Below are 26,368 nucleotides of genomic sequence, written 5' to 3'. Positions count from 1 at the left end.
AATAGTAAGAAAGTGGAACAGCCTTGTTATTTATTAATAGGAAGAAAATTTCTGGATAGAAGATCAAACCAGCCATAAGATTCCCTTAAGGCAAAGCCTAATCCAGAGCAAGACCTTGACTCTCTTCAGTTCTATGAAGGCTGAGAGGTAAGGAAGCTACAGAAGAAAAGCTTGAAGCTAGCAGAGGTTGGTTCGTGAGCTTTCAGGGAAGAAACCATCTCCATAACATAAAAATGTAAGATGAAGCAGCGAGTGCTGATGGAGAAGCTGCAGTAATTTATCCAGAAGATCTAGTTAAATTACAGATATGTTCCATGTAAGTGAGGCAGCCTGATATTAGAAGAAGACAGCATCCAGGAATTTTGCAGCTAAAGAAGAAAAGTCAATGCCTGGCTTCAAAACTTCAAAGGCCAAGCTTTGTCTCTTGTTAGGGGCTAATGCAGCCAGTGACTTTAAGTTCATTCTGATGCTCACTTACCATTCCAGTAATTGTAGGACCCTTTAGAATTAAACTAAATTTACTCTGTGCTCTATAAATGGAACAATGAAGCCTGGACGACACCACATCTGTTTACACCATGGCTTACTGAATATTTTAAGCCCTCTGTTGAGACCTACTTCTCAGGAAAAAAAGATTCCTTTCAAAATATTACTACTCATTGACAATTCACCTGGTCACCCAAGAGCCCTGATGGAGATTAATGGTATTTTCATGCCTGCAAACAAAACATCCATCCTGCAGCCCATGGATCAAAGAATAATTTCAACCTGTCTTACTACTTAAGAAATATAATCTGTAAAGCTGTAACTATCACAGACAGTAATTCCTCTGATTGATCTCGGCAAAGTAAATTGAAACCCTTCTAAATGTATCCACCATTGTAGATAGCATTAAGAACATTTGTGATTTATGGGAAGAAGTCAAAATATGAACATAAATTCTAACCCTCATGGATGACTATAAGGAGTTCAAAACTTCAGTGAGGGAAGAAACTACAGATGTGATACAAATAGCAAGAGAACTAGAATTAGAAGTAGAGTCTGAAGATATGGCTGAGTTGCTGCAATCTGATGATCAAACTTGAAATGATAGGGAGTTGCTTCTTAGGATAAGCAAAGAAATATTATTTATCTTAAGATAATATTTCTATATTTACTGAAATAGAATCTACTCCAGGAACACACTGTGACCATTATGGAAATGACAACAAAGGATTAACAATATTACACAAACTTAGTTAATAAAGCAGCAGCAGGATTTGAGAGGATTGACTACAGTTTGGAAAGAAGTTCTGCTATGGTTGTTATGGAACAGCTTAACATGCTACAGAGAAATTTCTCATGAAAGAATGAGTCCATCCATGCAGCAAGAAATTGCCACAGCCACCCCAACTGTCATCAACATCAGCACAGTCAACATCAAGGAAGACCCTTGACCAGCAAAAGCAATATATATATAGAGAGAGAGAGAAAGAGAGAGTCTTACTCTGTGCCCTAGGTAGAATGCTGTGGTGTCCTAGCTCACAGCAAGCTCAAACTCTTGGGCTCAGGCAATCCCCTTGCCTCAGCCTCCCAAGTAGCTGAGACTACAGGCACCTACTACAATGCCCAACTAATTTTCTATTTTTAGTAGAGCCAGGATCTCACTCTTGCTCAGGCTAGAGTAAGAGTTCCTGCCTCGGCCTTCCAGAGTGCTAGAATTATAGGCATGACCCACACCTGGCCAGAAATATGTTATTTTTAAATTAAGGTATGTACATTGTGGCATTTTTAAGATGCAATGCTATTATTGCACACTTAAGAGGCTACAGTAAAGTACAAACATAACTTTTATATATACTGGGAATCTAAAAATTTTGTGTGATTTACTCTATTGCAATATTCCCTTTATTGGAATGGTCTAGAACCAAACCCACAATCTCTTTGAGAAGTGCCTGGAGACTTGTTGAAATGCAGATTGCTGGGTCTTTCCCGGGAGTTCCAGTGTGAGGCCCCAGGATCTGCATCTCCCACAAGTTCCAGGCGAGGCTAATGCCACTGGTCCAGAAGCACCCTGTGGTGTCCCTGCACTCCAGCTCCCACATGCAAGCATCTCAGGTGTTTGGTGTGGGAAGGACAGTAGCCCCTGGGTTGGCTCAGAGTCATGCCGTCCCAGTGTCCTGCCCAGTAGAACCCATCTCAGCTAGCAAGGCTGCCTTTGGGTTCTTGGGAATTCAGAAGACACCAGGAAAACTAAGTGGTTTCTCCTGGCCAGGCTGGCCCAGGCCACGTTGTTGGCATCAGAGGCAGAGGCCACAGTGGCTCCCATACTCTCTGAGTGTCTGTGCCCACCATTGGCCGCCACAGCTCCTGGTCCTGCCCCTGCCCTTACAGCACAGGCCCTGACAGTACCCTTGCTGCCTGTCTCCCCCTGAACATGCTTGTAGTGTGTGACTCTCCACCTGCTGCAGCACCCGGCTGCCATCAAGGGACATCCTTTGAGTAGAAAAGTCTATGGGTGGGCACGTGTCTCCCTAACCTGAGCTGGAGAGGTTCTGGCAAGAGGAAAGCAGAGGCAGGACCTCTTGCAGGAGGAATGGGAAAGAACCTTTTACTTATTTTGGAAGGAACATGAACAAGCCATCATCTAGAGGAGAAAGGGGGTTAAGTAGTGAAAGCACTAAAATACATTGATGCATTCCAGAGTACAGTAGAAAGGAAATACTGCAGACAATTAGTAGTGAGTGAAGATCATGCTATAGAAATAAGTAATATAGGTGAGCAGGGCTGTGTTCAGAAATTTCTAACCAACAGTCTTCACGAGAAAGTGGACACTTGTGACGCCCGGCTGAGTTATCCCGGCCACTGGCCTGGCCAGTCAGTGCATAGCCCCAGGCATTGGGTGCCTGGGCAAACCCCTGACTTGTGCCTGGTGCACTCTGCAGGGGCCACTACTACCTGTTCTCCATCACCTGCCCATGGGAGGCTCCCTTTTCTAATTGGCATGGAAGCCCCACCCAGCCTGTGCGGCTCTGAGCCTTAAATCGTACCATTGCCTTAAAGAATGTATTTAGTGCCAACCTGGGAGAATGTGCAGACTTCATGTCTGAGTTTGGAGGGCTGCCTAGCTGGCATCATTGTGTTATGGACACCACCTGGAGCACAACATAGGGACCTGCATCAAGTTGCCAAGGTATTTTGAAGCAAATGGAAAGTGAGTTTGACCCAGAGGCCAGGAGGATGAGAGCCCTGTGACTGGCACATGCCACCTGGTTCTTCTGTCTCACACAGGCCTGAGCACACACCCTGTGATGCTGCCTGGCTACCCTGAGCTCTGGCAATGTCATCCACCTCAGCCAAGAGAGCAGGGACATCAAGCGAAAGAGGGGATAATGGGACACTGTGGTGGTTGCCACTCTGATCCTGGAACCTAGCAGTACAAGAGATGGTGGTAGGCTGGGAAGGGATCAGTCTGTGCCCTGAGTACAAACCAGTCTTTGATGTGGTCCATCTGGGCTTTCTCTTGAGTCACTGTGAGAAGAAAGCAGGTGCAGATGACAACTTCCCACCCTTCCAGTGCCCCCCTTCAGGTCAAGCCAAGAGCTACTTAGAAGGCCACCAGGCACAGAACAGACCTGGCAGATCCATCTGCTTTTGGTTTCCCTGCTATGAATCTGAAAAGGAAAAAAATAGAGAAGAGACTTTGCAAGGTAAGATCAGGCTTATTTACATTCTGGTTCCCCCAGCAACATACACCTAACTTAATATTGAAGCCAGAGGAAGGATTACTCATTGGACAAGACAAATTTAAAATAAAGATGAAAAAGCCAAGTGCCCTAGTGCCCTGGTGCAGCACCTCCCTACACAGTGAGCCATGCTGGGTCTGTGTTCACAGTGACAGGGTGGGTGTCACTAACTCTAGAACCCAGCCTCACCCAGGCCACCCTCAGCAGAGCCTGCACCATTTAACAGTGCCCCAGCTGCGTCCCTGGGCTGACTGACAGGTCCCAGCATTGCAAAGTGTCCCTGCCTCTGAGTATGCATGAACACAGACAGACTCTCCATCTTTCTCAGCCTTAGTTTCCGCAGCTGTGAAACCTCAGAGTTCACGTGGAGCCTGTTCATGAGTGGCTGGCATGTGGCATGGTTGGTTCCTATCCTCTAGCCTCATGTGGCAGCCCAGCACCTGTGATAGGAGCACAGCTCTGCGCTGCTGTCCTGGTGCCACCCCAGGCAGCAACACCTTATAAATAAGGACACAGGGAAAGTTTTGGGGCTGATGACAGTGCTCAGAGAAAGAGGGGGCTATCATCTCTCAGTGTGATGGCATCTGGAAAAGACACATCTCCCTTGCTCAGCTTTGAGGGGGTCTGTATCACTTGGCATCTAATAAAGTACCTGAACTTTCTACTTTTAGAACCTAGACTTCCTGTGGGAAGAGGTTTAATGTAGCATAAAACCCAGGTCTATCTCTGTTGCAAACCTAAGGACACTGTCCCTCAGCAGATCCTGTGCCAAAGGCTGTGAGGGACATGGGCCCAGGTGATGGCCTGCTCCCTGGCAGTCTCGGCTGGTACACTCAGTTCAAGTGGGACAAATTGGGTAGCAGATGCTTGGCCAAGTTCACCTTTTCCTGCTTTAATTATTTCACCTTTCCCATTTTCCTGCTTTAATTATTTCACCTTTCCCATTTTCCTGCTTTAATTATTTCATTAGGAATTGTGTGTTTATCAAACAAAAGTGGAATTTTGAAAGACTCCTTTTCTGACTGAAAGGTTCTAAAATGACTCAAGGCCTCCAATAAAAGAATCTTCATTTTTATGTTGACAGAAAGGATGGAAACTCTCCTTTTATGGTGAGAAGTAAGCACAAAGTCCTTTTCCTATTAAATGACATGAGATGCTAAAATATTGAGTAAATAAGAACCAGCTCACTCCTAATTTTCTGTGGCTGCTCAACAACTCAGATGGGTATGGGGTGTCACCACAGCTGCTTGCCTTGCTTTGTTTTTTAAGTCTGGAGCATGAATTCCCAGCTGAGGAAGTTAGAAATTACTTGATGCTGCTCTGTGGCAAGCCCAAGTGTGGGCAGGAGCCTGTGAGGCTGCTCAGCTCTCTGTCCTCTCTCTGGACAGCACCATATGGTAGATGGCTTGGAGTGGCTCCTCCCTGCTCCAGGAAGCAGCACCATGATGGAAAGCAGGACCTGTGTCCACAGAAATGTGTAATGGGGGTGTGCAGTGCACGTTCATGTGTATGCCAAGAACCACATACATCACACACACTCGTTATACAGCATACACGGGCCGTACAGCACACACATGCATCACATACTTCTTCCTCAGCAATCTCAGCCTCAGATCCAGAACCCCTGTTTAATCTTTCTTTCAACAAATATTTATCCATCACAGGGCAGATACTACCCTAGGTCCTGGGGAGACAGCTATGAGCAGACAGGTAGCCCATGTGGCCCTTGAGGAGCACAGTGTGGGGAGAGCGCCCTTGGGGGATGTGTAGAGGCCATAAGGCACACTGTGGGGAGGCCCCCTTGGCCCTCAGGAGGTGCTGGACCAGTCAGCAGCAGAGCCCTAAGAGACAGTATGCATGAGACAGCTGATGAGGTGGCAGGAAGTCTGGTACTTGAGATTAGGAGGAAGCCATTTAACCTCCCTGTGCTCAGGGGTGACCCGTCTTGGGGCCTTTGTGCGCGGAGGAGAAACCTGGATCACATCCTCAATGAATCAGAGCTCAGCAGCCCAAGGGCCTTAGCAGAGGAAAGGCCCCATGTTCATTGCTGGGGGTGAGGCTAATGTGAGGGGAACTGCAGGAATGGGTGACCACAGGGGAAGTGTCCAGCAGGAAGGAAGCAGGGCAAGGACCAGCCCTGCCTGGGCAGGGGCAGTTGCCCAGAGCCAGCTATGGAAGTGTCTACAGAAACACAGGCCACACCCAGCTCCACCCAGGCACTAGGCTCAGGACAGAGGGCAGAGCAGGGCCTGGCCTGGTGACCCACCTCAGAGCCATGAAGTGGGAGTGACCATTGGCAAATAAGCGTGGCCAGAGGATCAGAGAGGTCCCAGGTGTGGACGGAACTAGGCAAACTGCAGAAGGATGTATGTGTCAATTATGTTTCCTAAGGGCAGGCACACAGCCTCAGGGATCTTTGTCACAAGTCCCTGCTGACCCTGGACTCTCCTTTTTCACCTTCTTTGCCTGGCCCTACACCAGAGGGACTCCCCACATGCTCTGAGGAAGTGCAGTTTCCACCTTCTCTTCCACTTGTACTATTTCCTCTGTGGCCATCAGTGTGCTCTTGAGAGTCAGCAAATGCCAAGATAGAATTACACTTGAGTTTTCTTTACTTGTCACCTGGAAGATAGCATTGAAAATGTGGACCATTGTGTAGGTCAGGAGGGAGGGAGGGGTCCCCTCTTGATGGCTGTGTTTATCCTTCCTGAAGCCCAGAGTCACTCCTAATTGTCAGTGTTCATCTTTTCCAATGGGGAAGGGGACAAAGGAGCAGCAGCTGTCCCCACAGGAAGGGGGTAGGGGTACCTATAAACCAAGGGAGTAACAGGCACCACCACCACCTTCCAGGGAAAGCAGGGGGCCCTGCTGTGAAGGATTAGGATCACTGGAAAGGGGTGACAGGTCTCACTTCCTGTAGAAAACCTGTAGTCTCTGTAAGGCTCTCATTGTGTTCTAGAATATTCCTCATTGGGCCTATTTTCTTCCTGCTTGAAACCTGGTTAGCCATATCCCATTTCTGATTTTACCTACTAAAAAGGCCCCTCCCAGTGTCAGGAGGGTGTCCTGGGGTATCTGTGAAGCACCCCCAGCCCCCAAAGCCCTGCTGTTGTGCCCAAGCCGGTGGGAGTCGGCAGCCCTGGACCAGGCAACATGCACGTGACACTCCTCAGAATTCACCCTGGTCCTTTGTTGGACTGACTCCCCCTCTGTCTTTCCTAGTTGAACCTTGTGGTCATTTATCTGATCAGTTCTCTCCAAGGGTTCAAAACTGACCTTTCCCAAATCCCCACAGTAGCAGAGCACTTTTGCAAGTGCTTATAAGTCCTTATCAGTATCCAGATATCCTGCAGCATTTTACAAGAGTGGCTCTTATCACTAAGTTTGTTGTTTCCTCATCGACAAATAAGACTAAGAGAAAAGCAGAAGTCAAATAATTAGTCATGGTACAAATACATGTACCGTGGAAGTGTGCAACCAGGAGTCCCCTAACTAGGTAGAGCACCTTTCCCTTAAAAGGGCCTCCAAGGTCTCTCCCAGATCAGATTGGTTGGGAAAGCCAGGCAGGAAAACCAGGCCAGGTTAGATTAAAGGAGATAACCTAGCCAGGACTGGCTTAGCTCATACTTGCTTTTCTCTAAGATTCCTCTGGGTCAGAGCATCAGACTTTAGACAGGGTGAAGAATAGAAAACAGTTGTGAGGTCCAAATACCTGACCCCTTGGATGCCATTTTGAGTGTCCTCGAGGGTCTTAGAACCCCATTGCCTCACTGTGCTGCCTTCCCTTCTGTCCCATGAGCAGGTGGGATTGTCCTAGGTATGTGGAGTGCTAGCTCCATCCCTCCCCTGCTGGGCAGCTCCTGAGTGTCTCAGAGTGAGATGGGGAGGATTGTGAGTCTCTGTAAACTATGTCCCCCCAGCGACTCTTTAGGGAAGACTCATCCTAAGATGTGCTCCCCAGGCAATGCCATGCTGACCGGGCCATCCTCTGCCCACAGGTACCTGGCGCTTTATGCCTACAGGCCCCAGAAGAGTGATGAGCTGGAGCTGCACAAGGGTGAGATGTACCGGGTCCTCGAGAAGTGTCAGGACGGCTGGTTCAAGGGGGCATCCCTGCGGACTGGGGTCTCTGGGGTGTTCCCTGGAAACTATGTGACGCCTGTCTCCAGGTGAGGGGGGTAGCCTGGGTGGGGAGGGAGTAAGGCCCACACTCTACTAATATAGCTACCACTGCTGGCCCTGTGGGCTGGGTCACCTGGAATCACCCAGTCCAGAAGGCAGCAAGGCCACCCGTGGTGCAGGGCCAGGCCAGGCTCCCATTGGCTCAGTGTCTCTGGGCCAGAGATTCACCTTCTCAGCTGAGGCTGCTTGACTTCCCCTCAGAAGACATTGGCCACCAGGGGAGGACAGGAGCAGAAGGAGAGGGGACAAGAAAGTCACTAGAGAGTAGAGCCTCAAGTGTGCTTGTGTGCTTGTAAGGGCAGTGTGTGTTCATGCATGTAAATACTGTGAACACAGTATGTATGCATGTGTTGTGGGTGTGTCTATAGTGTTGTACAGAGCACACATGTATGACATGAGTACAAAACGTGTGTGCAGCGTGTGGTGCAGTGTGAGAGCCAAATGCATGCACGTTTGTGTACAGTGTATACAGCATTAGCACGGCATGCATGTGTGTATATAGTGTGCACAGTGTTTTCATGTGTGTGTGAGTACAGGGTGTGTGTAAGCAGCGCATGTGTGTACACTGGTGTGTCATCACAGATGTGTTATATGTAAAACACAAATACATATATGCAAAGGAAAAATGACACATTCTCAAAAGTTAACAGTTGTCATTGAGGGGTAGCAGTATGGCTAATTATTTTTTCTTCTTTGTACTTTCTGCTATTTAATAAATTCTTTGTTATATTACTTTTATGAAACATAAAAAATGATCTTAAAGATTCACTAAAATGATAATGGGAATTGTCTAAGGATTTTCAGTTGAGGTAAGGGTCCACCACCCTGGTAAGGAAGGTCAGGAAGCCCCTCGTGGGCACAGCCTTGTGCAGCACTACAGGATACTCTGAGAAACAGAATGAATGGCCCTCGGGTTTCTGTGCCTTGGGAACTAGGCTGCCATGAAAAAGGATAAATAACATGCGGGCCGTGTGTCAGCGTTGTTCCAGAGCTGGTCCGCAGCCAGGGCCTCTGGTAAGGTGGCTGGCAGGCATGGTGGGAAAGGAGCTGCCCGGGCCCTAAAAGGTCTACAGGTGTGAGGAGGAAGGGCCGGCATAGAGCCTCCGGGAAAATCTGGGAAGCAAGAAAAGGAGCTTCAGGAAAGCCCCTACCCCAAGCCTGGCTGCCTGGGTGGAGGGGCTGCCTATGGGAGTGGGTGACCTTGTGGGAGTGGTTGCCTGGCACAGTGTGCACTACTGTGGGCTACAGCTGGACCAAGCTTGTCCTTGAAGCCCCCGCCTGGAGTTGGCCTTACTCTTTACATCACAGGTCGGTCCTTCCTGGAAGTGAGGGGAGTCCTTGCCCTCCAGGACAGCACAATCTAGGTGGCAGTATCCACATGTCCTACCTGGGGATGCCCCCCGTAACAAGCCTCCTCCTATATGGGGAGGACAGGTTCTTTCTGAGGATGTCCTCAGAGGGCGTCCAGAAACATGAAGCCTGTGTCTGAACTTAGCTGACCCTCCACTGCCTGCTGGCCACCATTCCTGAGGGTCACAGGGCAGCATCAGGATCCCGCCCCTGCCAGCTCTGAAATCCTCCTCTTGCTGCCAAGTGAGTCCCCACATAGCTTTCAAGAGCCGGGCCCCAAGTCTACCTGCTATGTGAAGCCCAGCTGCTCATTCTGCTTACCGTGGTTGGGGTGGATGGCTCTGCCCGTCATGTCGTTCTGTATGGACTATCCTACTTGTTAGGGTAGCTTACATGTGCATAGAGTCCCTGCTCACCTGGCAGCCCCTGGGCCACAGCAGCCATCCCCTGCTTGGTACTCCTGGGTCATCAAATACTGTTTGCATATGCTAGGTGCTCAATACATGCAGCTTGAATAAATAAATGGGACCTGGTCATCCTGATCATCCTCCTGCAGGACCATCTTCCCCTATTGCCAGGGACTCTGTTATGGAGGCTCCACTGGTTAATGAGACTGGAGCCCTCCACGTGGCCTGGCGCCCTAGCTGCACCTCTACTATAACCTCATCAAAAAAAAGTGTGCCCACTTTCCTTCCTAGCCCTCTCCATCTTCAGCTGGCTGAGTTTTCAGCAGAAGCTCAGAGCCAGGGAGAGCCACTAAACAAAAGCCTCTCCCAGCCTAGCCCCAGTGACTGCACTGACTGCCCTCCTGGTCCTCAGAGAAGGGATCGTCAGGTGCCGCTGGTCAGTTTTCAGAGACCTGGGCTCCCCACTTGGACCCACAGCTCACCACGGCACCAGAAGGCTGCCTGTCTCTATCCACACAAGTGAGGAAGCAGTCCCTGCACAGCTCTGCCTCCTGGGCTTGCCTTCTGACCTCACTGTCCTGAGGGAAACTGCGCCCGCTCCCCTCCCCCCGTCACCCTGCCAAACAGCAGCCTTTCCCGGGATATGGGCAGTCCTGGGTCACACAGCTGCATCCATTCGGGTCATTCTGGAATGCACGTTAGTGCCAGTGGGCTCTCAGTCGGCTGTGTTGAGTACTTAGACTTAACTTGGTAGTTGCACATCCTTGGAAGACACTGAGTTCATTTAAAAACAGTGGGGGCCAGGCATGGTAGCTCACGTCTGTAATCCTAGCACTCTGGAGGGCTAAGGCGGGTGGATTGCTTGAACTCAGAAGTTCAAGATCAGCCCGAACAACAATGAGACCCCATCTCTAAAAAAAAAATAAAATAACCAAACACTGTGACAGGTCCCTGTAGTCCCAGCTACTTGGGAGGCTGAGGCAGGAGAATCACTTGAGCCCAAAAGTTTGAGTGCACTATGATACTGTGGCACTCTTCCAAGGGCAACAAAATTAAACTCTGTCTCAAAAATATTTTTTTTTAAATAAAAACAGGGCAGGGGGACCAGAGTGTGTTCCTGGGACAGCGAGACCATGCACTAACAGGACTAGGCAAGGCTGAGGACGTCCTTGCCGACCTGCCGGTAGAGCAGGGGAGAGGGACTTGTGCTATAACGAGAGGCAGATGTGCATCTGCATCTGTTGTCTTAAAACTTGTCACTTTTACCTACAAATCGTGACCTGTCGTTTGTAAGCCCACTTTATTTAGTTCTTAAAAAATAATCCCCTCAGGTGAAAGTGGGCTCAAGAAGTAGCAAATGGGATTTTAAAATTCTTGGTTTGTGCTGGCCTGGTGACAGGGCTGCTGCCAGAAGCTCATTTCAGCACAGCTCTGAGGGCTGAGGAAGGACATTGATGTCCCTGCCCCATGGCTGGTGAGGCCTCTCCTGGAAGCCCCATCTCCCCTCAATTGGTGCTGCAGGGGCTTCTCCCCAGTGGAGACCACAGGGACGTGGTGGGACCTGGGCTGCAGGAGACAGTGCCTGTTTCTGCCACTGGTGCCTTCTGCTGGCTCATGAATTGAGATCCTGAAGGGACAGGAACAAGAATTTATCCAACTCTTCACCAAATGGAAGACATTCTCAAAACCCTGGAACTAAGCGCACAGAAGCTTCCAAATCCCCAGACCCTACTGCGCCTCACACGCCGCAACCAAGGCATGGCGGGTGCAGACGCACCTAGAGGGAAGGGGAAGGCCACCTGTGCATAGTTGCTATGTTCCTCTTGTTTCATCTGGAAACTTCGAGGCAAAAAGGCATCTATTTCTGCCATGCTCCCTGACCTTTCGTCAGAAGAAGGCCATGCTCTGTGGGCCCTTTCCCAGCGGCTGGCAGATGTGAGGGAGTGGCTGAGCCCAGAGGGAGCTGGCGTCTTTGCCACCATTTCCCAGCCACGTGCCAGATGTGTCAAAGCCTCATGAGACACAACTGAGTCATCTGTTCTTTCTGGATGTGTTTGGAGACACACACCTGTTTGTTAGCATGATTAAGTCAGGAGCTCTAGGTCAGAGTATTTGATTGGTTGGGATCATTTCTCCTCTTCTGAGAGTTCTTTTGCTATTTCTTGAATATTTTGCATTGAGAGTTAGCTCCATGAAGGTTTTATAAGGGGCTCTTCTGCCCAGCTGCAAGCATTGAGTTAGGACCTTGTCCTCTGGACCAGCTGGCCTTCATCTTTTGCAGCCCATGGGTGAGAACCTTTGCCAGTGGCCCATGTGGCTTCATAGGGTGGCAGCATCTGAGCCCAGAGGTAATTATATTTTATTTCCTAGGGTTCCCATAGGAGGGGCTGGGCCATCCCGGAATAATGTGGTTGGAGAATCTCCGCTGGCCAAAGGGATCACCACAACGATGCACCCAGGTGGCGGGAGTCTTAGCAGCCCAGCCATTGCCACCAGGCCTGCCCTGCCCATCACCACACCCCCAGCCCATGCCCAGCACCCAGCCTCGCCCCCAACAGGCAGCTGTCTGCGGCACATGGCTCAGCCAGCAGCCAGCCAAGCACGGAGCACCATCCCAACAGGTATGTCTGCACACTCGCAGGGACCTCCCCTGTGGAACATCAACAAGGGGATCATGAGATCTGTGTTGTCCCAGGCCTTCAGTATTCCCTGGTGGAGCAGGTTGTATTTGCCTATCGTAATCATAAACTTCCACTGATCTCCAGGAAGTTTTCTTGACTTACATTATCCTATCCTGACAATAGAAGTTGACTAGAAAGTTTACAATTATTTACACATGTCATTGTGGCAGGTGGACCATGCTGACTAATAAGGTGGATGCTGGTGCCTTTGCTTCCCTTATGAGAAACATGGCCAGCCACATGGGCCTTATATCTGCTGGGCACTATGGGGTTTCCCAGCCACGCAACACCCCCCAGGATGGGGCTGGAGGGAAAATCAGGTCCAGAGTACTCCCTTTCTGAAGTGCCCTGAGATCAAAAGGGATTGGTCCTACACCTGCATGGCAGCACCATCCACTGATTAGATGATGGGAAAAACAGGTTGCTCCTGGGATGTTGTGGGAAGAAAATAAATTGTGGGGTGGGCCTTAAAGGCACTAAGAAGGTCAGCCTATCTGGGTTAGGAGCTTAGCATCACCCTAATAAAGGAGTGCTGAGCTGAGGCTCTGGGAGGCCATGGCATGAACCTTCCAAACCATGCTGCCTGCATCCCATGCTGCAGTGAGAGTGCCCAGGGCAGGGTCTTTCCCCACCCCAACCCTATCCCCTCAGAAATCATCTCTCTTCTCAAACTGAGGCTTAAAGGGCAAAAATAATAAATTCTTTGGAGCAATAAAAGGCACTATGTTTTGGACGGCCACCCAGAAGGTGCCTCATTGGAAATGATTCAGAAAGCAGCTCTTGCAGGCTTAGAACAGCTCCTCTGACTCACAGCCTTCTGCCACCTGGGAAGTTGGCCTACAGGCACCCACACTGAAGCCAGTCAGGCACTCAGGTTCAAAAGGAGGTGCCGTGCCCCCGCAGGAAAGCCCTCCCTGAACGTAAGCTGCCTAGAGAGTCTTCTTGTCTGGTACACTCCAGCCGGTGTGCCTGCTCCTGGAACAAGACACCATCCCTGCTTGCGGGCTGCTCAACAGACTGATCACCAGGGAAGCAAGGCTTGCCTGGTGCAAGGGCTGCAGCCACCTGCACGGAAGGCTAAGAAGCAGGCAGGGCTCCCCAGACAGGGTGGCTCCCATAGTGAGCAGCAAGTATCAAGGGGTGAGGGGACAGGAGCAGGTGCAGGTGAGGCAGGAGATGAGCAGAAGCCGGAGAGAGCACATTTTCCCTTCACAGGCCGCAAGTAATTTAGTCACAGCACCACAGACAGAGGCCAGCCTGAGGCTTGTGCCTGGGAGGCAGACAAACCTATGATCTTGTGTTGGGGCTACGGTTCTGGCTGTGGCCTCAGTTTTCCTTTCTATAAAACAAGTAGATAAGTGGCATTTCTCCTTAGGGTGGTTGTGTGAGGACCGCCTAGCATGGCACTCAGTGCATGGTTGTGCTTATTATTTATTAAACATGGCTATGTTTATTGTTTATTACTGGAATATTGAATGTATGAGAGTCAAAAAGTGAATAGAAATTGTTTTAAAGGATCTAGGGGGTGGAACTCTCTCTTAAATGCAGTGGGGACCCACTGAGGGATTTTAAGCAATAGAAACAGCATTTCCCCCTCCATAGCAGGGCATGGCATGGAATAAGAACTGGTGTAGGGCAACCTGGCAGGGCAGGAAGCCAACTCTAGGCACCTGGAAAAGGTTAGCAGTGGCACGGGGCCTGTACCCAGGAGGGGCAACAGCATGGGCACAGACGCATGGTGCATAGGAGGCAGAATGGCCACAGACTGGGGATAGGCTGGATGGCGGTGCCCAGGGAGACCAAGGAACCAAATCCAGTGTCAGGTTTCTGGACTGGTAACTAGGAGGGAGACAGTGACTTACCCTGGCTTAGGAGATTCCAGAAGGGAACAGAACTGGTTTATGGGGGAGATAATGAACTAGGCTTGGATGTGTGGCCTTCGGGCATGGTGGGCACACCCGTAGCACTGTGGCACCCTGGCAGGTTTTGAGCAACTCCTTGTGTGAGGCCCCCACAGCATCATGAGTTCTGGTCTTCACAGTACAGGTAAGGAGACCACTCTGGGTCCTGCTCCTAACCTCCATTCAGAAGACAAAAACATGAGGTGCCCTGCAAAGCTTAGGTGCCCAGCCCATCACTGGGCTGAAGACAGTGATGAAAGAAACATCTAGTTTTTTAGGGGCAGCAAGGGTCGACCTCAGGTTCCCGGTGCCCAGCCTCAGTTCAGCACCAGGAGCACCTTATGAGCGGTCTGAGCACAGCCTTGCCACAAAGCTTCTCTGAGTGCCTCCTTGTCTTTCAGGTCTCTATTTTGCTCCAGTTAGCCCACAATGACCTCTGCATCTCTGTAGCCTTGGCCTAGGGAGCCCTGGCAAAGAATTAATTGTCTCATACTACAGAGTTCTGCAGCAACATAATCTGTGCCAGGCCCTCACCCCAGTCTGTCACCTCTGGCCACCCACATGAGCCGCATGGTTTAAGTTATCTACTGGTGTTGATAGGCCCCTGTCATAGGCAAATGGTCAGGTGATCTAAAACCAAGCTCCCTGACCAGCTAGAGGTAGCCACGATGCCAGTCTCATTGGCCACTGCAGCATCTGGACAGGACCTGGAGAGCTAAAGTCCCAGGCCAGGTCCCTCTGGTTATAAACACTTATCCAGTCAGCCCAGAGTGCAGGTGTGGTCCATGTGCACCCCAACACAGAAAGGTTGAGCAACCCTGCTCCCATTTTTGTGCTGGCCCTGGGTTATCAGCACAAAATAGCTGGTATAAGGGCCTTTCCATGCCAAGCCTTGCTAGAAATGTTTCAATTCAGAGAAGAAATGGAACCTTGCCAGTCTTTTCTCCCTCTATGGAATAACAAGCAGCATCAAAAGAAATTGGTGTGGCTGGGGCCAGCAACATTGTGTCTCAGTTGTTGATCACCATGGTAACTGGGGTGGCATGGCAAGCATTCTCTTCCAGCAGTTTAATTTTGCACAGGGGAGAATGAGGTGCAGGATGGTTAAAGGCCCCCCAGGGCATCCCGGCCCTTGCCAGTGCCTTACAGCCAGGTTAAAGAGTGGCTCCTACTGAGCCACATCAGTAAATTAAATGCCACTGAGTTCCTGCAGCATTTTCCACTTCATTCTGCATTTAGAGAGAGAAAACACTGTTGACAGTGCAAGTAATGGATTGTTCCCGCAGTAATTGCCCATTTCAGCAGACCCAGCCCCAGCAGTTGGGAGGCGTTTCATCAATGTTCTCATCTCACGCCAAAGTCAGGCAGTTTGACAAAGGTTTAATTGCATTGGTCATAGCGTCCAATATGATTTGTTCTACGTGATTGATGTAACTTCTTTCCCAAGGACAGAACACCCCTGTAAAGTGCCATGGTTCCTCACATACTCGTGTCTGTGCTTAAAAGGGGCAAGAGCCCAGCACAGCTGTGTATTCATCAGCAAAAAATAAAACCCACCAAGAAAGAGCTAGATACAAGCAAGGCACTCTGCTCTGCTCAGGGCTGAAAATACAGAGAAGAACCAGAGTTCTGCAGCAGAAATTGAACAGCACTGCAAAGGAGGCCTAGGAAGGGTTTGCAGGGAGGGAGGATTCATTCTGACTGGGCAGGAGGGTCAAAGAGGGGATAGGGAAAACTTCCTGCCTGGAAATTTTCAAGAGGAGGTGATAGTTCCTGGAATCTCAAAGGACAGATAGAAACTGCCCAGGCAGACACAGTGGAAAGTTCCAGGCAAAGGAATAAGCAAGAGCAAAGACCTAGCAGTGAAGAAAAACCATGGTCCTTATTTTGAGTAACTTTATTTAATTGGAATAAAGAAATGAAGGCATGGAAGGAAGGAAGTGTCCAGTGTGTTGATGACACTTCTCCATAGAGGAGAGCTCTACCTTGACTCTGAAAGATGAGTGGAACCCAGCATGCTGTGGTGGGTGGGGTCAGGGGAGCATGTGGGGACCTCTGAGCATGCAGAGTCCTGGTACAAGTGGACACAGGAATAAGGTCAGGTGGGAGAACAAAGGAGGACGGTGATGAAGCTGAGAGTTAAACGGGCAGATTGTGAAGGCTCTTTTAGACCATGTCAAGGAATTTGTGTTTTTATCTTAAGGGCTGTAGCATGTATTCGAGGGTTTTAAATAATAGAAATAGTCATGTTTTTATATTCAAGAGATGGAGCTAGACTTCTGCTATGGCCAAGCTGAAGTAATGAGGACAAGTAATACCCTCCCACCTGAAACAAATATAAGAAAGACAAATGTATAAAACAAGTTTTCAAGACACTGAACATTAGATAACCAAGGACTGTGATCCATAAGAGAAGTTGCAGGCTGTGGCACAGGGTGGGTAGCAGCAGGCCCCCTGCAGTGAGGACATGGAGCTGGGCATCTGTGTGACAGAGAGGACTGGAGTTTCTACAGCAGGGACCCAGAGGAGAGCAGTGCCTAGAGAGGCTACAGAGTGCTCTCCTGGAATACTGGGCTGAGAACTAATCAGCATGTGAATGAACATGAGAAAACTACCAAGAAGCAGGAAAAGAAGTAAAGAAAGGATTAGCATGAATAGTGCCCAGAATATACCCTGGCTGGAAATAGCGTCTGTTCCCACCAGCCAGACTGGAAGAAGTCTCAAAATTCACAGGACGCTGAGTAGTCTACAAAAGACTACTACACAGTACTCTTGCCTCATTAGTGGGGAATGTTGTCCCCGGGCTGAGTACTGCTCCAGTTTCACCCATCAAGTCTCACAAGCAAGACTCAAAGAGTCAAACTATTTCCAGTTAATTTAACTTTGTCACAAACAAAGTTTAAGAATATTTGTAGGAATACAAAAATACCCAGCACTTAAAACCATAAAAGTTAACAGTGTCTGATATACAATAAAAAATTGCTAAGCATATAAAAGATCAGGAAAATATGATCAATAATTAAGAGATAAATGAGTCAATTGAAACTGATCCCAAACCAATATGGGTATTAGTATTAGCAATCAGAGGCATTAAAACAGATACTGCAAAAAAAAATCGAGATACTGTATTCCATATATTCAGAAAGTGGAATCATAAAACAACATTAAAAACATCCAAATCAAACTTCTAGAAATAAAAACTATGGTGTTGGAATACTATGCAGCCATAAAGAAAGATGGAGACTTTACGTCCTTCGTGTTCACATGGATGGAGCTGGAAAATGTTCTTCTTAGCAAAGTATCACAGGATTGGAAGAAAAAGTATCCAATGTACACACCCCTATTATGAAACTAATTTAAACCTTTTTATATGAAAGCTATAACCAAATAACACCCAAGGGATATGGGGAGGGGGTAGGGAGGGGGGAGAGGGGGTAGGGAGAGGGAATCGAGGGTTCACTTCTGTGGTTCATCTTGCAAGGGTACAAGTGAATCTTTATATGAGTAGAATATGAATGTTTTGACATAATAACTAAGAAAGTTACATGAAGGCTATGTTAACCAGTTTGATGGAAGTGTCTTGGATTATGTATGAAAACACCACACTGTACCCCCAAAGTGCATCAATGTACACAGTTACCATTCAATAAAAAAAAAAAAGAAAAAAAAAAAAAAAACTATGGTGTGTGAGATCAAGAACATACTAGATGGAAATAATAGGTTAAACATTCCCAGAGAAAAAAATTAGAGAACTTGAAGATATAACAATAGAAACTATGAAAAATGAGAGAGAGATAAAAGAGAATTTTGAAAAATAGGGCATCAGTGAGCAATGGGACAACTTAAAAAGTGGCCTGATGTATGTATAATTGGGGCCCCCAATGTAGAGAATAAAGGTAGAACAGAAAAATTATTTGAAGAAATAAATACAGTTGAACCCCAAGCACAAGAAACATGAATAAAATGACACCACAATAAATCATAATCAAGTTGTTCAAAATCTTAAATAAAAGAAAATTTTAAAGTAGCCAGAGATAAAGGTAGAAAAAGATAAGGATGACAGTACTTTTTTTATCTCACTTCGAGTGAGAAGTCAGTGGTGTAACTGAATGAAGTACTGAAAGAAATACACCTGTCACTGTAGGATTCTATACCCAGCAAAAATATCTTTCAAAGGAAAGCAAAATAAAGAATTATTTAGACATAGTGAAGCAAAAATGTTTTGTCACTAATAAAATCCACACTATGAGAAAGGTAAAACAAAATTCTTTAGGAAGAAGGAAAATTACAGTAGATGGAAATATAGATCTATACAGAGGAATAAGTACTAGAAATGGTAACTATACAGATAAAAATATAAAATTTTTTTGTTTAAATATCTATAAGCTATAACTTAATAAATAAAAACCAGAACAGTGCAATTTGGGATTTAAAATGTATATAAAAGTAAAATGTATAATAACAAACACAAAAGTTGGGAGGGGAGAAATGAAGTTCTATAAACTATTTTAAGACTCTTATACCACATGTGAAGAGTTATAAAATCACTCGAAACTAACCTGCAATTAAAGATGTCAAGCACCCACGAAATATGAAAACAAAGAGTTACAGCAAATAACTACAAAGAAGGTAAAATGGAATTATGAAAAAATTCAATTAATACCAAAGAGCATAAAAAGAGGGAAAGGGAACAGAGAATACATGTGTCACAGAGAAAACATAGGATAATAGATTTAAACCTTTTCATATAAATAATCACACTAAATGTAAATGGTCTAATAATCCCAAATATAATAAGAAATTGTCAGGTATTATTAAAAATAACAAAAAAACCAACTTTGTTCTGTAAACAAGAAACATGCTTTAATATTTTACTTCTAAAGACACAAGTTAAAAGTAAAAGAATAGAACAAAATATGCACATTCTCATTATTTACAGTAGTTATGTCCTGTAAAGTTACCATGAAAACTGAATTAGTGAATACTGAACTATTGCTCCTAGGTGAAATTGTGTGTGTGTGTATACATATCTCACATAAATTATAATCTCACCTAGTAGATTCTATTTACTTTATTTCTCTAAAGAGAAAAGCAAGGTTGAGAAGTGTTAAGTAACTGGCCTGTGGCTGCCCCACTGATGTGCCTGGGAGAGCTGGAATTCAAATCCTGTTCAACTGGCCCCAGAGGCAGAGCTCCTTGCACTGCACTGCCCCCTACTGGCTTCATCCCCCTGTCATCTCAGTGCAAAGCTGAAACAGAAAGGCAGAGTCCTTGTTTAACCTCAGCTGGAAATATGGGTGTCAAGTGACTCAAATTTTTTGCCAGTCTGCATATGTCTGAAAATAACCGAAAGCACTACAAGCATCGATTTGGAATTGCAAATTAATTTTCTCAACAGGAGAATTTGCAAATGCAGAATCTGCCAATAATGAGGAACAATGTACCATGCTAACATTAATCAAAAGAAAGCTGAAGTAGTTATCTTAATATCAGACAGAAAATAGAATTTATAACAAAGAATATCATTATGCATAGAAAAGTTCAGTTTCATAATGATAAAGGGGTCATTTCATTAAGAGGCCATAACAATTCTAAATATTTATGCACTGAATAAGAGAACTTCAAAATACATAAGCAATAACAGATAGAGCTGCAAAGAGAAATAGACAAATCTGTAATTATAGTCAGATTTTGATCTCACAATAATTAATAGAAGAAGACACAAAATTGGCAAAAATGTAGAACATTAGAGTCCTAGAAGCAACTTGACTTAGCTGACATTTGTAGAGCATTCCAAGCAACAACAGAAAAATGCACATTCCTTTCAAGTGCACACAGAGCATGTGAGAAAACAGACCATATTCTGGGCCATAGTGTTTGTCTTAATACATTTTTTGAAAAATAAAATAAAATAATAAAAGTATTCCGGTGACACAAACTACATTCCCCTGACCACAATGGAGTTGAATTAGAAATCAATAATGCAGAGTGGTGCCTGTGGCTCAAAGGAGTAGGGCACCGGCCCCATATACCGGAGGTGGTGGATTCAAACCCAGCCCTGGCCAAAAACTGCAAATAAATAAATAAATAGAAATCAACAATGCAAATATTAACAAATATTTGCTATCCTCAAATATTTGACCCATGGATGAAATCAAGAAGGATGTTAAAAAGCATTTGGAGCTGAATAAAATGAAAACACAGCAAATCAAAATTTGTGGCATGCCACTAAAGCAGCATCTAAGAAGAAATTTATAGCACTAAACACCCATATTAGAAAAACAAAGGAACGTGTCACATTAATAGCCTCAGCTTTCATCTCAAGAAACTAGAGTAAAAAGAGCAAAGTGATCACAGAGGAGGTGGGAAAAGATCAGAGAAGAAATCAATGACTTAGAAAACAATTAGAGAAAATCAGTGAAACCAAAACACAGCTGTTGGGGAGATAAATAATAAAATTATAAACCCCTAGCTAGAAGGTTAAAGACAAAAGGAAAACTACACAAATTATCAATATCAGGACTAGTATAAGTGACATTCAGATTGTACAGGATAAGATGGATTATTTTTAAAATCTTTATGTCAATAAATTAGATTAAATTCCTTGAAAGACATAAATTATCAAATTTACTTGAGGAGAAATAAATAGCTGAACAGGCCTGTATCTATCAAGGAAACTGAATTAGCGGTTAAAAACCTTCCACAAAGACAACTCTAGGCCCAGATGACTTTATTGGTGAATTATACAGAATAGCTAAGGAAGAAATTCTAGTAATTCTAGGAATTTTCTTTCAGAAAATTGAAAAGAAGAGATAATTCTTCCTAACTCTTTTCTATAAGACCAACATTACCCTAAGACCAGACAAAGACATTACAGGTGAATAAAAGTATAGACTAACATCCCTCATAAACATAGCTATAAAAGTTCTAAACAAAATTTTAGCAAATCAAACACAGCAATAAACAACAAGGCTAGTACATCATGTTGGAGAGGGTTTATTCCAGAAATACAAGGTTAAATTAACATTTGACAGTCAATGTAATTCACCTTTTTTTTTTTTTTTTTTGAGACAGAGTCTCACTATTTCACCCTTGGTAGAGTGCTATGGTGTCAGAGCTCACAGCAACCTCCAACTCTTGGGCTTAAGCAGTTCTTTTGCCTCAGCCTCCCAAGTAGCTAGGTCTACAGGTGTCCGCCACAATGCAGGGCTATTTTGTTGTTGTTGTTGTTGTTGTTGTTGTTGTTGCAGTTGTCATTGTTGTTTAGCTGGCCTGCACCAAGCTCAGACCGGCCAGCCTTAGTGTATGTGGCCAGCCCCTTACTCACTGAGCTACAGATGCTGAGCCGTAATTCACCTTCTTAACAAACATAAAAATGATAATTTCAATAGATTCAGAAAAAATATTTGATAAAATGTAACATCTATTTCTGATTTTAAAAAACTCTCAGAAAAATGAACAATTAGAAACTGGCATTTTAAAAAACTCAAATTTAATAATACCAAAAAGTAGAAATCAATTAGGGATAAAAATGAGAAAAATTGGGGAAGACCTATACACTGAAATTAAGAAGACCTAATTACGTAGAGGGATATACAATACTTTGTGGGTGAGTAAACGTAACATAGTCAAGATATATTAAATTTAACATAGTTTATTCTCCAAAAATTGACCCAGATGTAATGGAATACCAATCAAGATCCCACACAACCTTTTGTAGAAAATGGCAATCTGGTCGTCAAATTCATATAGGACCTAGAATAGCCAAAAATAACCTTGGAAAAGAACAACAAAACTGGATAGCCAACACTAATTTCAGGACCTTTGATAAAGCTACAGTAATCAAGTCGCTGTGATAATGGTGTAAAGATGAACTGATCAGTAGGCATCTTTTATCAACAAAGAAAGTTGTCTGTTAAATTTGGTAATGTGGAATCACAATTTATCTGTCCAGATAATAGCTGATAGAATGATAGGGGCTAGAAGCCAGGTTTCAGTAGACTGAGAAGGGAGTGAAGGATTCTTGGAAAGTATAGAAGAGTAGGTTCATGTAGAAACCCTTTAATGTGTTTGCAACACAGTGAGGTTGGTGCATAGTTAATAATTTTAGAAGTCTATAAGTCTAAACAAAATGGAAGATACCATAGCAAGTGGGGTTGAAGCCCTGGCCTAATGGGCTGCAGGATGGCCAGCAGCAATTTTGGTTGACTCTCACTCCTGCAGGAGCATGCATACAGGAAACCCTGTGCTGTCAGGGACTGGAGCCTAGCACATCAGATGTGCCAGTTCCAACAGCTGCAGGTGCTTCCTGGGGATGGACAAGGTGATACTGACCCCCCACCTGGGGTATAGAGCTCTGGTCTGAAGATTTAACTCAGCACCCTCACTGCAGGACCATCATTCAAGCCAGTCCATCACACCCATCTCCAAGAGAGAGTTCCCCGAGGCCAAGCAGAACTAATAGCAGAACTTCCAGACTATCAGGTGAACTGCCACACTAAGATTTCAAAGCACAGGGGGAGCCTAATGCACACAAGATAGTCAATAAACTCAAGAAGTAGGAGGGAAAGAAAGGAGAAATCTGAAAATGTCTTTGAAGTCAGTATGTTTAACATCTTCTAAGGGGAAAAACAAGGAAGTATATACACAAATAAAAAAGAAAGAAAAAATAGGAAGTTATTAAAAAGCAGATAGATGGCTGGGAATCAGAAATAACTGGATATGGAAAAGAACCAATGTGAAATTTTGGAAAGAAAGACTATATTTATTTAAATACAAAGCCTCTACATGTCATGACCTCTAGACTGGATGCATTGGAAGATGGAATTAGTGAAATTGGAAAGCTATACAAAGGAATTTATCCAAAACATAGAGCAGAGATAAAAAATAAGACAGTAGAAATGTGAGAATAGATTGAGACACTTCAACTATTTCTAACAGGACTTTCAGAAATAGAAAATAGAAGAGATGAGAGAGAAAAGAGATTCAAAAGAATAATCCCTAAGAATTCTCCAGAACTGAGGAAGGGCTTGCGTCCTCACAAAAAAACACAGAGTGCTGAGCAGAAAAAAAGAACTATAAATCCAAACTTAAGCATGCTGTACTAACCTTCAAGCATCGAAGGATAGGGAAAATATTGTGAAAGCTCCCAGAGAGCAAATACAGATTGCTTACAAAGAAATGAATAAGGCTCAGTGCTCGTAGCACAGTGGTTACGGCACCAGCCACATACACTGAGGGTGGAGGGTTCAAACCTGGCCCGGGGCCAACTAAACAACTGCGAAAAAAATAGCCCGGCATTGTGGCGGGCGCGCGTAGTCCCAGCTACTTGGGAGACTGAGGCAAGACAATCTCTTAAGCCCAAGAGTTTGAGGTTGCTGTGAGCTGTGAAGCCACGTCACTCTACCAAGGGTGACATAGTGAGATTCTGTCTCAAAAAAGAAAAAGAAAGAAAGAAAAAATAAATATATGAGGAAAAGCATGTGTAGACACTATTTCTAAAATATTAGGTATAAAGAAAAGTGGGGCATGAAAGAAAAGGAGGCATTAGCTGAAAGAATACAGTACAGGATTCTTTCTTAAATGGGAGAGATTTAACTTGGTTAATAAATTATGGGGGAAATTTAATAGAGGGGCTGAACACAGTAGAGAAGGGATGAACCTGAGACTGGATAAAGAATGAGGATGAAGGGTTGAGCAGGTGGGGCCCAGAGTCCTTGGGGCGGGAGGAGGGATGTGGGTGAGTTGAGAGGGAGGCTGGTCTGAAGTTGTGGGAGGTGTTAACAGTATTCTCTGCAGTGTGAAGTGATGCCCCTGAAGATAAGTAAAGGACGAAGTTGATGTTAAAGTAGGTCATTTATTCACTGGACTACTATTTATAAAGCACCTACTGGATGCCTAGACAGGATTCTAGGTCCTAGGGACATAGCAGTGAACTGAGTGAGGATACAGGGGACCAGGGACCTGCAGAGCCAGGGAAGGGGGAAGCTAGAGACTGGAATAGTGTTCTCTTCAAAGAAAAGCAGGCTGCTTGGCACCACTAACTAATGGGATAATGGCCTAGGCCAGCACAGGGCTGGGGTGCACAGAGAGGGGGACATCAAGGGTAAATTCCACCGAAGGAGGATGCATTCTCCAAGCAGCCAGTGTGACGGGCTAGGCCTCACTGTCTCGGGGCATTTTTTCCTCCTGTGATTCCTGTCTGTGAAATCAATAGTGAAGCTTTTGTTGGGGTCCCCTTTTCTTGAAAATTCATTCATTCATTCAAAACACATATTGAGCACCTTTTTCATGCCAGGCCAATTCCAGCATCCTGTGGAGCCTCCACTGTAGTGGGGGACAGACCAGGGACCCTCGGTCTCAGATGAGAGAGGAGACTGAGCAGGACTGAGTGGGGATGTGTGCCTGGGGCCAGGGCCATGGAGGGCCGGTTGGCAGGAAGGAGCGCTCCAGAAGGCAGCTGAGGGCAGAGCACTAGGGATGAGGTTCGAGAGATGGCATAGCCAGGGGCTTAGAACTTTCTTGAACACTCTCTCGCCTTGGCACCCAGTGTAGTAAGGTGACTTGGCAGGCAAGCGGAAGCAGGCAGGAGGCAGAGGAGGGCTGTTCAGAGCTGTCAGGACAGTCCACAGTCGCTCCCCTTCCAGGGCTTCTGAGCTGAGGTGAAGGGGAGTTCAGATTGCAGGGAGGTGGGCATGAGTCGCTCCTGGAGCTGCCCCCAAGTCAGAGTCCCCTATGATTAAACTCATTCTGTGTTAGTGACAGATCTTTTCCATATAAATGTGGAGCCACATTGGGGGAGGACTCCAGTGTTCTAGGTTTCCAACCCATCTAAAACCACAAATATTTAAGTTTAAAAAATGTAAACCATACTTTCTATATTTCACCTCGTGGAAACAGCAGGCCATCCCAAATACTGGAGAACGGTCACATAATTACATCTTGCAAGCTCTCCCCACATGGCTCTGTCAGAGGAAGGGGCCCGACTCCCAGATGGAGGCTCTGTATGTCGCGTGGAGTTACTTCACGTGGCCGCAAGACACCATCAGGATTCACGAGTACATTTTGTATTCAAGGCATAGTTGGGGGCCGAGAAGACTCTTGTGTGCATTTTTTTTTCACATCCTGAAGCCATGAATGCCACAAATTCTGGTGGTAGAAAGTAATTACATGGTGACGTAATTATTTTCTGACACGACAATGCAGAAACATGTGGACCTGAGGGGCTCTAGATGCCTCCTTTGTTGTAAAGCAATAACCAAGGCCAGGCTGGGTCTCTGCTTGTGTCTGACCAGCCCCAGTCACGAGTCACCATTGGGGACTTTCATGCTCTCTCATTTTTTTATGTTTATTAAGGAGATGATTCTTTGAAATTATTAACCCCAATAGTAGCAAGATCAATTTTGATATGGTGCTCTACATTTAAAGGGAACTTTATCTTTTCAAATGGGAGATTTTTGCAAATATTACACCTTTGATTCCTACAATCTATACAAAGTGTTCTTGCTGGCCGCAGGCAGGCACATTCATAGTTACAAGGCTCCTGTTTTATAAATCCGGGGGCTCATGCTCTGCCTGCAGGCTAGGTGGCACGTAAGCCACTTCGCAGCAGGAGTGGATGGCTTCTCCTGCAGGCCACCCAGCTGAAGCTGACCCCCACACTCTCCACCCCAGCTCAGCAAGGTCACAGACCCAGAATGGAAACCAGGGGTTGGGATAATCGAGGGATTGACCAGTCCTGGGGTCAAGATCAACCAGAATTGAGCTTGAACTGTTTATATGCAGTGATGTTTAATAATTCAGGGGCATCTGAAGACTTCAGGTTGCTTTCACAGGCTTTACTAGTATAAGCATTTTAACTAGGGTGTTTTTAAAAATTTTCTGAGTGTATTGGTTCATTATGGCAGAGAAAACTAGTTAGAAAACTTCACAGCAAACTGGAACGTGCCCACACTCAGAGCAACCTCAGCAAAGCTATTTTAGCTCCTCCTGAGGGAAAGGCTGTTTGCGGGATGGCAGGATCCCCAATCCATGGGCTTGGGAAAGAGGGGAATATATTTTCAGGATTGCTTAGTCTCAATTTCCCCACCTGTGAAGTGGCTGGGTCTGGGAGGGCCAAGGCT

General features: G+C 45.8%; 1 protein-coding gene across 1 annotated transcript in view; it reads left to right on the top strand.

Annotated features, from left to right (window-relative positions):
* The window catches only part of SH3RF3 (SH3 domain containing ring finger 3), a 321,767-nt gene that overhangs the window by 252,602 nt on the left and 42,797 nt on the right, over positions 1-26,368 (top strand). Inside the window, 2 exon segments of the mRNA XM_003792894.2 lie at positions 7,724-7,894; positions 12,035-12,285. Of these exon segments, the coding sequence (XP_003792942.1) occupies positions 7,724-7,894; positions 12,035-12,285 (422 nt within the window).

This window comes from Otolemur garnettii, unplaced genomic scaffold, assembly GCF_000181295.1.
Source record: "Otolemur garnettii isolate 467f Iridium unplaced genomic scaffold, OtoGar3 scaffold00062, whole genome shotgun sequence".
NCBI classification, from domain to species: Eukaryota; Metazoa; Chordata; class Mammalia; order Primates; family Galagidae; genus Otolemur; species Otolemur garnettii.
The sequence above is the reverse complement of the archived record's forward strand: the minus strand, read 5'-3'. Positions and strand labels throughout refer to the sequence as shown.